The sequence below is a fragment of the Canis lupus genome, chromosome 4 (genome assembly GCF_048164855.1).
Source record: "Canis lupus baileyi chromosome 4, mCanLup2.hap1, whole genome shotgun sequence".
Lineage (NCBI taxonomy): Eukaryota > Metazoa > Chordata > Mammalia > Carnivora > Canidae > Canis > Canis lupus.
The window spans coordinates 44,026,101-44,040,408 of NC_132841.1; the positions used below are offsets into that span (position 1 = coordinate 44,026,101).

At 46.8% G+C, this 14,308-nt stretch overlaps 1 protein-coding gene across 5 annotated transcripts in view; it reads right to left on the reverse strand.

Annotated features, from left to right (window-relative positions):
• WWC1 (WW and C2 domain containing 1) overlaps window positions 1-14,308 on the reverse strand; it is a 151,541-nt gene that overhangs the window by 22,494 nt on the left and 114,739 nt on the right. For all 5 annotated transcript variants that reach the window (XM_072824228.1, XM_072824226.1, XM_072824224.1 and 2 more), the window contains exons 12-16: window positions 12,956-13,064; window positions 12,420-12,500; window positions 11,720-11,806; window positions 10,339-10,531; window positions 1,438-1,590 (exon numbers count right to left, since the gene is read on the reverse strand). In XM_072824228.1, the coding sequence (XP_072680329.1) occupies window positions 1,438-1,590; window positions 10,339-10,531; window positions 11,720-11,806; window positions 12,420-12,500; window positions 12,956-13,064 (623 nt within the window). The remainder of the gene's footprint in view (window positions 1-1,437; window positions 1,591-10,338; window positions 10,532-11,719; window positions 11,807-12,419; window positions 12,501-12,955; window positions 13,065-14,308) is intronic.

Sequence of the window (14,308 nt, forward strand, 5' to 3'; positions counted from 1 at the left end):
GTTTAGGAATAAAGGAACAATGGCAAAGTCAGCTTGGAGGTTGCATTCAGGGAAGACTTTCTGGAGGAAGAACATCTATACCGAATGGTGTCTACAGTGAGGAAGCCTGTGTGACTTGAAGAAATTAACCTCTCCGAGACTCAGTTTCCTCTACAGTAGTTTCTAATAACTACTACAAAGGGTTGTTATGAAAATTAAATAAGAATATATATATATAAGGTATAAAGAAGAACACTGAGCACATAATTAGCACTCAGTAAATGGCAGATAATAGTAAAGCAAAAACTGATCTTGTAGTTTTCTGAGCACATGGTTAATTTGCAAATACCCTGGTACTGTGGGCCCAAGCCTGGAAAATCCTTGAAATCTTTTGGTGAAGAGGGAACAAAACCAATCAAAGGCCTGGTATACATCAGGCCTTGATAGATAGCTTATGTGTAGCATCTTATTTTATCTTAACAACTATTCTGATAGGTAGTCCTTATGATTTATTCCCTTGAGAAATGGGAACAAAGAAACTAATGTGCCTAGGGTTCACATCACTTACCCAAGGACAAGCTCTAGAAACCAGAGGATGTTTTCAAGACCTTTGCCAGCTCACTGACTCCTTTTTGGAGTGACGGAGACCTAGCTTTGTGTGTTGCTAATTGGATGTCCTTAGGTAACCTTTTTGAGTCTTGGTAAATGGCATATGATAAGCAGGACAGTGCCTGACACAAAAGGAAGTGCAGAAAATGATGAGGATGATGAAAAAGTAGGTGGGAGTAGGGAGGAGGAAACAGATTTAATCCTTACCCTTATCCTCACCTGTACCACCTAGCCTCTCCCCTCTATTGAAATTCTGGGCAATGACTATACAAAGTAACCACGTACTGACTCTTCTTTACATGTTCTTCTTCAAATCTTCCTAATGACCCCCCAAGACTCAGATTAGACATGAAAAAAATAGAGGCTCACAGAAGTGAAATGACTGACCCGTCACCCAACAAATACCCAGTCTTCTGACTGTCCTTCCTGTGACTTTCTGCTGCCTTTTAGAGCAAGTCTTTACTACTGACCACTATGCAAATAGCAGCATCTCAATAAAAGTTAAGTTTCTTTCTTCCATAGGTTCCTCCTTTCTTCTCCACTTCATTAAAAAAAACAACAACAACACATAAATTAAGGTTTCTGTCAGGTGAGTTATATTATGTCAAGCAAAGTGCAGAAGGGGAGAGAGCACAGATGTGGAAGGGGCAAAGTTGCAGATGGGGGGGCAGCCTGCCCCTTAGCAGAGGCCTCTCCTATCCTGCCCTCCTCTCTCTCTGTTCCAATACCCTTTGCTGCTCCCCCCACCTCTGATGCCCAGCCCTCTCCAATTCTGGGAGAGGCTTTTCCTTCCATCCATCCAGCTGCTGCAGACATAGAAGGGTGGAGCCAACCCAAGACCCTGCTCACCGTGCTTTCAGGCCCTGGGGTGGGGACCTTGGCTCCCATTGGTTTGGTCTCCCTGCTCTGTTTCTTCAAGTATTTGTAGCTTAGGAGGTTGTACCAGCGAGTCGACCTCTCCCCAGACCGACAGACCTCAGCCAGGCTTATCTGGGCACCTCCCTGTTGAGGATGGGAAAAGGCAAGAGTATAAGACAGACTGACAAGGTGTTCTGGGGAATTTGGCTCCTGGGAAAAGTAGGAAAACTATCCCCAGAGGGTATAGGAGCTTCCACGAAGAGGAAAGGATTAGTTGTTAATCATTTCCAATAACTTACTCATTCACTAACTTATTCATTGGTTTACTCATACACCAAATCTTTATTGAACACTTATTGCATGTATTTTTTTATTATGATAAAAAACAAAATTTACCATCTTGTCCCCAAGTTTTACTGAAATATAACTGACATGTAACGTTGTACTAGTTTAAGATGTATGATATAAGGATTTTGTGGGGTGCCAGGCTGGCTCAGTTAGTAGAGCATGCAACTCTTGATCTGAGAGTCATGAGTTCAAGCCTCAGGTTGGGTGTAGAGCTTACTTAAAAAATAAATAAAGAGGGATCCCTGGGTGGCGCAGCGGTTTGGCACCTGCCTTTGGCCCAGGGCGCGATCCTGGAGACCCGGGATCGAATCCCACATCGGGCTCCCGGTGCATGGAGCCTGCTTCTCCCTCTGCCTGTGTCTCTGCCTCTCTCTCTCTGTGTGACTATCATAAATTAAAAAAAAAAAAAAATTAAAAAAAAAATAAAGAGTTGGTATAGTATTTATTGTTAAATGATCACCACGGCAAGTTTAGTTAACATTCGTTATCTTATGGTTACAATTTTTTAAAAAAGTTTTTATGTATTTATTCATGAGAGACACAGAGAGAGAGAGACAGAGACACAGGCAGAGGGAGAAGCAGGCTCCATGCAGGGAGCCTGATGTGGGACTCAATCCTGGGACTCCAGGATCATGCCCCGGGCTGAAGGCAGGCTCTAAACTGCTGAGCCACCTGTGCTGCCCTACAATTTTTTTCTTACCACGAGAGCTTTAAGATCTACTCTCCTAGCAACTTTTAAATATGCAATACAGTGTTGTTAACTATGGTCCCCATATTATGTTACATGGCTAGAACTTATTTCCCTTATAACTGGAAATTGTACCTTGTGACTCCCTTCACCCATTTCTCCTACCTCTCTCCACCCCAGGTAATGACAAATCTGTTTTTTGTTTCTATGAATTTGTTTTTTTAGATTTCATGTGGAAATGAGATCATACAGTATTTGTTTTTCTCTCTCTGGCTTATTTCACTTAATATAATGTTTTCAAGGTTCATCCATGTTGTCACATGAACTTTGCCATCTTACTTTTAAGTATCTAGTTCAATAGAGTTATCATTTACATTGTTATGAAACAGACCTCCAGCACTTTTTCATCTTGCAAATCTGAAACTCTATACCCATTGAGCAACTTCCCTTTTCTTTTTCCCTGGTCCTTAGTTACCACTTTACTTTCTGTTTCTATGAATTTGACTACTTCTGAAAACTTACATAAGTGGAATCACCCAGTATTTGTCTTTTTGTGACTGGCTTATTTCACTTAACATAATATTCTTAAGGTTCATTTGTGTTACAACATGTGAGAGGACTGCTTTCCTTTTTAAGGCTGAATAATATTCCATCATACACAGAGATCATTTTTTTTTTTTTTAGAGAGAGAGCATGCACAAGTGAGTCGGAGGGCAGAGGGAGAGAATCTTTTTTTTTTTTTTTTAAGATTTTATTTATTTATTCATGAGAGACAGAGAGAGAGAGAGAGAGAGGCAGAGACACAGGCAGAGGGAGAAGCAGGCTCCATGCAGGAAGCCCAATGTGAGACTCAATCCCGGGACTCCAGGATCATGCCCTGGGCCGAAGGGAGGTACCCAACTGCTGAGCCACCCAGGCATCCCAGAAGGAGAGAATCTTAACCAGGCTCCACACGTAGGGCTCGATCTCATAACTCTGAGATCATGACCTGAGCCAAAACCAAGAGATGGGACACTTACCTGAGTGACCCAGGTGCATCAGAGACCGCATTTTTAAATCCATTTATCTACCGGCACACATTTGGGTTGCCTTTGTCTCTTGACTATTATGAAAAAAGGCTGTTATGAACATGGTGGACAAGTATCTCTTCAAGATCTTGGATATTGATCTTGATATTGATCAGTTGCGAGACTGGTAGCTCATATCGTAATTCCATTTTTAATTTTTTGAGGAATCTGCATACTGTTTTCCATAGCAGCCCATCAACAGTGCACAAGGATTTTCTTTTTTCCATATCCTTGCAAACATCTATTTCTTATCTCTTTGATAATAGCCATTCTAAGAAGTATGAGGTAGATTTGATTTGCATTTCTCTGATTAGTGATGTTGAGCATCATTTTATTGTACCAGTTGGCCTTCTGTATGTCTTCTTAGGAAAAATGACTATTTAGATCCTCTGCACATTTTTAAGCTGGATTGTTTGCTTTTTTACTATGGAGTTATAGGAGTTCTTTCTACATTTTGGATATTAACCCTTTATCAGATATATGACTTGCAAATATTTTCTCTTATTTGGTAGGATGCCTTTTCATTTGTTGATTTGCTCTGCTGTGCAGAAGCTTTTTAGTTTGATGTAATCTTACTTATTTTTGCTCTTGTTGCCTGTGCTTTTGGAGTCAGATCCAAAAAATCATCACTAAGACCAGTGTCAAGGAAGAAGATTGTGAACAGGTCAAAGCTCTGGCAACAGGGGGTTGGAGGAATAAACTATAATATCTTTACACAATGGGATATTATATAGCTATGTACAAAAAATGAGGAAGATCTCTAGATGCTGATGTGGAGATATTTTCAGGCTGTTTTGTTAAGGGAAAAAAAACACAACAGTGCAGAATGGAATATGCAGTATGCTACATTTTGTATAAGAAATGGAAAAGGCACCTGGGTGGCTCAGTCAGTTAAGTGTCTGCCTTTGGCTTCGGTGGTGGTCCCAGGGTCCTGGGATGGAGCCTCATGTCAGGTTCCCTGGTCAGTGGAGAGCCTGCTTCTCCTTCTCCCTCTGACCCTCCCCCCCTGCTCTGCTCTCTTTCTCAAATGAATAAATAAAAAATCTTAAAAAAAAAAAAAAGAAATGGAAAGAGGGATAAGAATATATATATTCTCTCTAGATACATACATATATTTTGCAACATATTTGAGGTGCAAGGGAGAGTGAACATTATCGCATGAACATATGTGCAATGAGAAATAATGGAAAGATAAAGATAACACTAATCAAAGTGGTTAGCTATATAGGGTAGGTGGTAGTATTGGGTGCAAGGGCAGGTCCAGCACGATCTCTCTTCAGTTAATCTTTATATACAGTTTTTCTCTGAATTGTGTAAATGGGTGCCTTAAGATGAAAATAAACTACTACATCAAATTAGCCAATCTGAATATAACCTTCTAGAGAGAGGATTTATTTCCAGTGACATACATCCTTAGTGGTAAGGATGATAAAATAATTCTAATCATTCCTCAGAGGGTTTTTTTGTTTCAACATGTTCTCTTTTGTTTTTTTTTTTTTTTTTTTAACATGTTCTCTTTTGAAGAGCCCTGATCAAGTCTGGGGTTTAGTTGATTCACCATCCCCAAACACAGCAGTTGCTGTGCCAATGGGTAGCAGAAATGCCACAGGCCCATTTGTGAAGTGGGCCAGTAGTCAAGTGGTGGCTTGAGTGGCACTGGGGATGAGGAGAGGGCTCTCCAATCCACCTGGGATCCTTTTCCCCAGTTTTTCCTTCTATCAGGATGGACCAGGGTGTGCTACAGACTGTGTAAACCCATTGTGTGGCTAAAGGTTAATTTCTACAACAGTGGTGAGTAAGTGGAGAACACAAATTCCTACCTGTAGGACTACAGTCAATTCAGGTATTGAATGCCTGGTGCATTTTAGGCACTTGTAATAAATTTAAATATATACAAATATGTATATATTACTCATTTATTCATTTAATAAATATCCCCTGAGCACTTTGTAGACTCTGGGGCCACAGAAACATGTAAGACAGGCTTCTGCCCTCAAGGGACTCAGAGTTTCTCAGGAAGACAGACAAATGCATCAGATATTACAGTTCAGAACATGCCAGGCCATGTGTGAGGGGCAAGGGGGAACGAATATAATGACCACTTTGAGGTATAACACTGCCACCAGATTATTATTAATTTCAGCAAGATACACGGTCTACTTTAGGCTGGCTCATAGGTGAGAATATGGTCCACTTTGGTAAATGATGCACTTTGAGGGCATGCATTTACCTATTTGATACATACATACGTGCTATGTAGCCTCTATGAACCAGGCACTGTTTTGGGTGCTGGGGATACAGCAGAATAAAAATGTCTGCCCTTGTGAGCTTACGTTCCAGTCTCAGGGAGTCAGATAAACAAATCACTAAGTAAATGCTATATTGTGTTTCACAGAATCGAAGATGTCATCAATTATACAATTCACTATTTTATGCACCCTAAGAAAGAAAAACAGTTACCAGTTATAGTACGTGACTTGTCACCTACTATAAATTGCATCTTGATTTTAGTTATTTGATAAAATATGAAAATCATGTATCCCCTAAAATCTGTGATATAGAAAAATGCTAGGTGGGGGAACGTGCTGCAGGAGATAAACAATGCAGGGAGAGGAGATGATGGGTTCTGAGAGAGGGGAGGGGCGGGATGTGATTTGAAATAGGGTAGAAGGAAGACTGCACGGAGAAGGTGACATTTGGGCAAGCCCAGGATGAAGCGGGGGAGTGAGCCTTGCCCATCAGTATATGGGAGGAACAGAATCCGGTCAGAGGGCACAGCTGGAAGTATGGTAGTATGCTGATGTATCCAAGGGGCACGAGGAGGCCCAAGATTTCATTTTGGGACGACAAGGGGCAAATCCCCAAGGGCCTTGGGTGGCAGGCGAGGGGCCCAGGAATTAACTTTAGGTGGAGACAGAAGCTACTCTAAGGTTTTAGGTAGAGGGGTGACACGCACAGATTTGCAATTTAATAGCATCACTCTGGCTACTGTGTTGAGAAGAGATGAATGGAGGCAAGGACAGGTGCAGGGAGACCCAGTAGAGACTGCTGCACAATCCAGGTGACAAATGTCAGTGGGGCCAGTGCTGTGGTAACCAGCTGGGGTGCGGGCCTCTTCTGAAGATGGAGCTGCCAGGAGTTCCTTTCTTTTTTAAAATATTTTATTTATTTACTCATAAGAGACACAGAAAGGCAGAGACACAGGCAGAGGGAGAAGCATGCTCCCTGTGGGGAGCTGGATGCAGTACTCGATCCCAGGACCCCAGGATCATGACCTGAGTGGAAGGCAGACGTTCAACCACTGAGCTACCCATGCATCCCTGCCAGAAGTTCCTAAAGGACTGGCTGTTGGGTGGAGAGACAGAGAGAGGTCAAAGATGGCCCTGGGATCTTTGGCCTGGTGCAGTGAAAGGATGGAGCTGCCGTCAACTGAGACACTGGAGGAAAGATCAGGAGTGTGCTTGTGAACAAGTTCATCTGAGAGGCTTCTTGGACAGGCAAGAGAAGATGTGGAACAGATAGCAGAGGTGTAAGGCAGCTGTGAGTGGAGAGGCTCAGGCTGGAGCCATACATCTGGCCTGGTGTTTGAAGCCAGAGGACCAAGGTCTCAATCACCAGGGCAGTGGATGCAAATGCAAAAGGGAGAGGCGCTGGGGCCTTCTGACATATAGCAATCAACAGAACTGAGAAGAATCAGTGAAGGAGACAGAAGAGTGAGTGACAAGCGAAGGACAAGGAGAGCAAGGTGACCAGGAAGCCAAGTCAGGGCAGAGGATGCCGAGGAAGACTCGCTGAGGAACTGAACCAAACACTGTTAACCCAGTCAAGGGAGATGATGAAGGAGAAGTGGCACTGACGACCTCGCTGAGCACATTTCTAGTGGAATGGTGAGGACAAAATCCCATGTGAATTGGTTTACAGAAAGAACATGAACACCCTTTTCACATTTTGCTATAAAGGAAAGAAACAAGGTAGTAGCTGGAGGGAGACATGGGTGAAACACTTCTTTATTTTTTTGCTTTTTGGGTTTCTAAGCATTGGGGGATTCACAGCATGTTGGTATACTGACAGGCCAGATCCAGGGGAGGGGAGAAGACTAAAGAGAGGATGGAGCTCCAACAATTGGTGGTATAATGTCCCTGAGAGTGGGAGCGGGGAGGGGCCAACAGGAGAGCCAGGAGAAATGGCAGGAACCGCCTGAAGCAAGGGCCTCAGCAGGGGGAGCTTGGGAGTAGGGCAGGAGCTGCGGGAAGTCTGAGGACAGAGGAGAGAGTAAGAATTTGCCCCTGGGGGGCACCTAGGGGGTTTAGTCTGTTAAGCATCAGATGTCTGTTCTGGTCAAGATCCCGGGTCCTGGGATGTAACCATACATCAGACTCCCTGCTCAGGGAGGAGCCTGCTTCTCCCTCTCCCTCTCCCTACCACTCCCCCTGCTTGTGCATGCTCTTTTGTCAAATAAATAAGCAAAATCTTAAAAAAAAAAAATTCAAGAATTCGCCCCTGGGACAAGGGGAAGGCACATGGGTCTAGGGAGATGCAGTAGCAGGGCTGAGTAGCATTAAGGCTCATGTGAGGTTTATGACCAGTTTTATTTTTTAAAAGATTTATTTATTTGTGAGAGAGAACAGATGCATGCTTGCGTGTAGAGGGAGGAGCAGAGGGAGAGAATCTCCAGCAGACTCCATGCTGAGTGCGGAGCCTGACACTGGGCTTCTGGGGCTTTCAATCTCATGACCCATGAGACCATGACCTGAACCAAAATCAAGAGGATGTTTCACCAACTGAGCCACCCAGGCACCCCTATGGCCACAATTTTAAAATGAAACCATATAGCATGGCTGTGTTTTCCTCCAAGTGCATGGACGGAGAGTTCACTTTGACAGGGCTGGGGTTTTCCCAAGTGGGGGTGGCAAGGTGAAAAGGGGCAGGGGAGCCTCTTTGTTGTAATGGTTACCTATGAGATAGCATTGGGGCCCAGGAAGTGGGCTTTCTCTACAGAACCTGCACTGAGTGGCCCTGAGTCTAACAGCTGGGGAGTGGACAACCAGGGCCCAGCTGGAAAGCTTGTGACCCATTATGCCATGCTAAAGCATTTGGTAGAACTGTTGCCCGAGATATTGGAGAAAGCAGGCCACATATACATACAAGCCCACAATCCAGGTCTGGGGCCAGGGGGACATAGTAACCCCCTGAGAGGTAGGATAGTACGATGGCTGCGTGGAAGGAAGCTGGGATCAGGAAGCAGGCTTCTCCATGTGATGCATGGCCTGGGCAGGTTACTTAGGCTTCTGGAGTCTTGATCCTTTATCTGCAGATGGAGGCAATCCTAAGGCTTCTTCCTCAGGCTACTAGGGAGGCTTAAGTGAGATACTGTATGCAGAGTTCCTAGCGTGGTACTAGACCCAGATGCTGGTCAGGATGGGGACCATCCTGGGTGATTAAGCAGTGCAAAACAGACCAGGGATTTCCCCAAACCCAGCAGTGTAGGGAGACCACATGGGAGCACACAGCCTTTCTCCTCATGTTCTGCTTCCTCGCCTGCTCCTCTAGCCACCAAACCACGGCAACCCAACACTCTACATCCCCACAGGATACGGGAAAGTAGATTTCCCATTGGCCACAGACAGAGACAAGCCACAGTGGGATGAGCGCTTTGGCTGCTGCCATGGCAACCAGCAATGGCCAGACTTCAATTAGGAAGGAGGAATAAAAGACATCCAATTAGGAGAAGAAAATAGGATTCTCTTCTCATTGAGGAATTCCCAGAGCTGAGGAAATGCTTCACCAGAAAAGCCTGGGTTTGGAAAAGCTTTCTGCTCTAACATCCAGTGTCTCTCATGCTCAACAGTCTTCAGCCACTATCCTACCTGGGGGTCTGGAGAGCACCATGCTGGTGAAAACACAACAGGGCTGATGTGGGTGGGCTGTACAAGTAGACCTGCCTCGGTTCTAAATGTTCCTGCCTCTTCCTGACAGTGTGACCCTGAGAAAGTTCTTTTACCTCTCTGTGCCTTGATTTCCTCACTAGCATTAGAGTACCTATTTTATAAGATTATAGTGCGGGTAGACAAACTACATGCAGAGAGTTTAGCTTAGTGCTCACCACATAATGTGCATTCAATCTATGGATCCTATCGCATTATGGCCAATAATAATACCAACCACATAAATGGCAATGATGTTGTTCTGTACCCCAGCTGAGGGGGATGGGGGTGGAGAATGACAGCCAGTGAGCATCTGGTATGTGCAGACACATTACTATTTTCATCCTTGCTATGAGGACCAGCAGCAATCAGCAGCACTTAGGAGCTTCCCCAGTGCAGGATCCCCTGGTGTCTTCCCCACTCCCCTGCCCTCAACCAAACTTGCTGAATCAGAATCCGCATTTTAACCAGAGCCCTGGGTAACCTGTGTGCATGTTCAGTTCCAGAAACACTGCTTTAATCCTCAGTTAATCCCCAGAGAACCATCCGTGAGGTAGCCAGTGTTAGCTGGATTTTATAGAGAAGGAGACTGAGATGGAGTCCGAGGCCAATGCAGTGTCAGGCACAAGGGATGTGGCCTGGCAATCGGTCAACTCAGCAAGGAGCTTCCGGCTTCCTTGCCCCCTTCCCAGTAAGTGCAAGAATGCCGTTCACCTGCACAAGTCCCTGCTTGGAACCCGGATGAGCTTCACTTACATTACAGCCTGCGTTTTCTCCAAGCCTTCTCCCTATACTGCAACGTGCGCCCATCCCCAGAAGGACAGAAGGCAGCCCAGATGGACAGACAGACAGGCATGGCCCTCACCAGGCACTCCTCCAGATGGCTCCGGTCGGTGGTACACACGTCGACTCTTAAGGTCTTCTGGTGAAGGGCTGGATAAGACATGGACACCCAGAACATCTCATTGAACACGAGGGTGTCTGATGCGTCCAGGGGCCGGGTCCGAAACAGGCAGGTGGTGCTTTCGGAGCAGGGAAGGATAGCTACACGAATGTTCCTAGAGGGTGACAGAGGAGAGCCTATAGGTCAGCCCAAGTGTGGGCTGATGTGCTGGGCTCAGCAGTTGCCACAAATCCCTAAGAAAACAACAGTGGGGGAGTCTGTATGTTCTCCAGTGGCTATGCAGGTATTTGTAAAGGAAGCAGAAAGGGCCCCAAGGATAACGAATTGCTCTTCCTTCTGAATCCCCCAATCCCTAGAACCTCAAAGTGGGTGGAGCCGGAGGCCAACCATGTGCAAACTTCCATGAACAGAAGGATCGGCAAGTCTGCTTGTTAACACTCAGGAATCCTTACACACTGACGGTCAGAAGGCAAAATGCTACAGCTCCGGTGGAGGGGAATGTGGCAGTCCTGACAAAATTATAGATGCCCTGACCCGGTGACCCATTCAGCTCCCCTCTAGGTGCTCTCCCACGGGTACCCCTGAACAAAGACCAGTGACATATGGAGAAGCTTATTCATTCTGGCACTGTAAGAGCAAAAGGCTGACAACAACTCTACTGTCCAATCTTGTCCTCCTTCTGCTTGACATGCTTTCCTCCTGCCTTTCCCCTTCCCACATGTGGCAGCTCCAGATGCTGGCTGGGTACAGACCACAGAAACAGGAGCTCCTGTTGCTGCCCTGAGTGTGCTGTCTAGTTAAAGAAGGAGCATGTAGGCAGATGAAATGCAATGAAACATAAACCCGGTCTGCAATGGGAAGAGCCAATAAGCCAACAGTGCAGGTGTTTGCTGGATCGTCCACTGTAAGCTAATACCCCTCACACCCTTCCACAGAAGCACAGTGGCAGGCAATGACTCTCGAGAACAGCAGACCTATCTCTTTCTGTGTGGCATACTTGAGCTTAGAGCAGATAAAAGGGGCCGTGACCTTCTTTTTCATGAGGCTTCAAGCTCACAAGGGCAAGGATTTGCTCACTACCCCATTCTTAGTGCCGGCACAGCACAGGTGCTTATGACATACTTGTGAAGGAACTGAAGCTGTTTAGATGCTTCTCTTTATAGTCAGTGAGTTTACCATTATGCCTGTATCCGCGTTCACAGTACTGACACTTTGCATTACGGTCATATATATTAAAGACACACAGGGCCCATTGTTGGAGCAGGGCAGAGCAGGAGAGTACTCCCGGGGACGGCCACAGAGGCTGAGAGGGTAATCTATACCCTGTCAGCAACGTACTCACACTTTCTGGTCCTGTTGCAGCAACAGAGCAGAAAGGTTACTGAGCTGGATGATTAATATTGCAAATTGCTTATTCTTCTCCTCATACCTGAAATGGAAAGGGGCAGATGGAGCACCTATGAGTGACACATTTCTCTGTTTCTTAATGATCACAGATGGGGCTGCTGGCTGCTCTGGGGACTCTGGTGAGCTCGAGAGCATAGGGCCAGGGCTTTGCTGCCATGCAGGGATGGAGATGCAGAGCCGTCAGTCTGAATTTTTAAAGGGAAGCCAGAAGATTTCGTGTGAAATTTCTTGATATTTAAATGTCAGCAATTAATTTCCAGTGAAAATAGTATTGAGGCCCTCCTGCCTCAAGAGAAAGCAACAAGAACAGCCAATCTGGGCTGTAGCCTCCGGAGGGTCGAAACCACAGTGGGATGATGGTAACACGAAAAGCCACAGCTACAGTGGCCAAACAGATCAAGATGCGGGTCTTACGCTCTGGCTCTGCCACTGGCCAGCTCAGTGAGTTCAGGAAAATTAGGAGGTCTTCAAGACCTCATTTTTCTCTTTGTAAAATGTGGAGTTGAAAGGGAGGGAGAGGGTGGCCCCTTTAGTTGGGAGCCCACACTGTTGGCAGGTCCCGGGGCAGCCGTGAAGGTCAAAGCTGGGGAGATGCTGCCGACCACCCCTCTGCGCTCGTGCTCCCCGTCACTTACTTCAAGGCAATCTGAACCCGGGTGGTACCCACTGCTTCTGATTCATCACTGTCAAAAGCAGCGGCTTCGGAAGCACCCAGTCTGGAAGGCAACAAGGGGAGGAGGGTCAGGCTTCCCAGCAGTTACCCAGGGCCAAAGCCACTTTCCAGAAACGGGCTTCTCTCTGGCAGGGTGCAGTTGGGTCCTCAAGGAGGAAGGTTTGGGTCTGCTCAGACTCCCGGCAGACACCTGCCTTCCCACAACTGCTCGGGATTCCTCTCTGAGAGGGGCTGCTCTTTCTTTAGGACTTGCACCCCTAGCCAGATGTCCTTCGTGGCAATCATGGAACCAGCATCCCTGCACACATGCCATGCCCCTAGCCCCAGGGGGAACAACAGTGCTGTCTGCATCTCCAACACACCTCAAACAGGGTTCCCAAGGGGAAGATGGGGTCACCTGGCTATGTCCTCCTATGGACCCCTCCCACACTCCTGAGGGGGCCCGGGGCTCTGCATTCTCAGACGTCCCAGAGAGAGCCAGGACTCCTATGGACCCACCTCTGCACGGAAGCCTCATACACACCACTGTCCCCAGCCACCGATTCATCTGACACAGCGGCTGAGACACAGGCCACTTTCAGGCTGCACCTCTGGGCTGTATTCATAGCTGGAGGAAGAAGGGGGAAAAGGAGGGATGGCAAGGCAGGGTTCAGAAATCAGGACAGTCTTTGCAACACACACTTTGATCCACCCTTTGTCCTTAGGTGGTCCTGCCAAATACCACCTCTGAATTCGACAGCAAGGTCCTGCCTTGCTTTGGGGGTACGTAGGATTCTGTATTTAACATCCCAGATTTGGAAGCCAAAGTGCCTGGATTCACACCTCAGCTCCATGACTTACTGCTTCATGACAACTGGGACATGGATTTCAGCTCTCTGGCCCTTGGGTTCCTTGTCTGGAGGATGGAGAGAGTAACACCTACCCTGTGGGGCTGTCAGGAGGACCCAACAAGACATTCTAGAGAGTCCTTAGTACAAAGGCTGATGCAGGAAAAGACAATGAAATTTAGTACCACTACTTACTGCAATGGTCATTCCCATCACTGTGGTGATGCCTTTGAGACCGATTCCTACACATCTGGGGCAAAATAACAGCCCCGGGACCCTTGGGAGGGTCAAGAGGAAGAAGAGAGGATTTCACTACTAGCACTCCCACTAGGCCTACTCCATTCCACTCTTTTTTGGTTAAGATTTTTAAAATTTATTTGAGAGAGAGTGAGTAAGGGTCAGCAGGAGAGCACAAGCAAGGAGGAGTGGTGGAGGAAAATGGCAAAGCAGGCCCCCCTGCCCCCGAGCAGGGAGCTTGATGAGGGGCTCCATCCCAGGACCCCAGGATCTGACCTGAGCCGAAGGCAGACACCTAACTGATTGAGCCACCCAGGCGCCCCTCTATTCCACTCCTAACTCAACTCCTCAGCAACCCTGTCCTTCATGGAGGCCCTCAAAATATCCAACCCAGGGCTCCAAATAGGCACTTGTCACATGCTGCATATTCCTTCCCTCCTTAAGTCACAAGCGTCGATGGTGTGCCAGGCCCACTGCCAGGCTCAGAGCTATCAAGATGGATAGGACAGTTCCTGAGCTGCGTGCAGCGGGTAAGACCAGATTCAGGCTCTTGGAGCTCACAGCCAGCACTTTGAGCGCCTGCTGTGTGCCTGGAGAGGAGACTGGAGGGCAGGCCAGTGTTGGAGGGACACAGCGAGCCAGGAGAAGCCAAGCAGCTATCTGGGTGCGGCCTTCCCAGCCTGTGTCCCACGCCTGCTGTGGCCAGTGGAGACCTCCCACCTTCAGACCCACGCATCTCCACCCTCCACTAAACCACTTAAGGAGATTAATTTGTCTGCTGACTGAA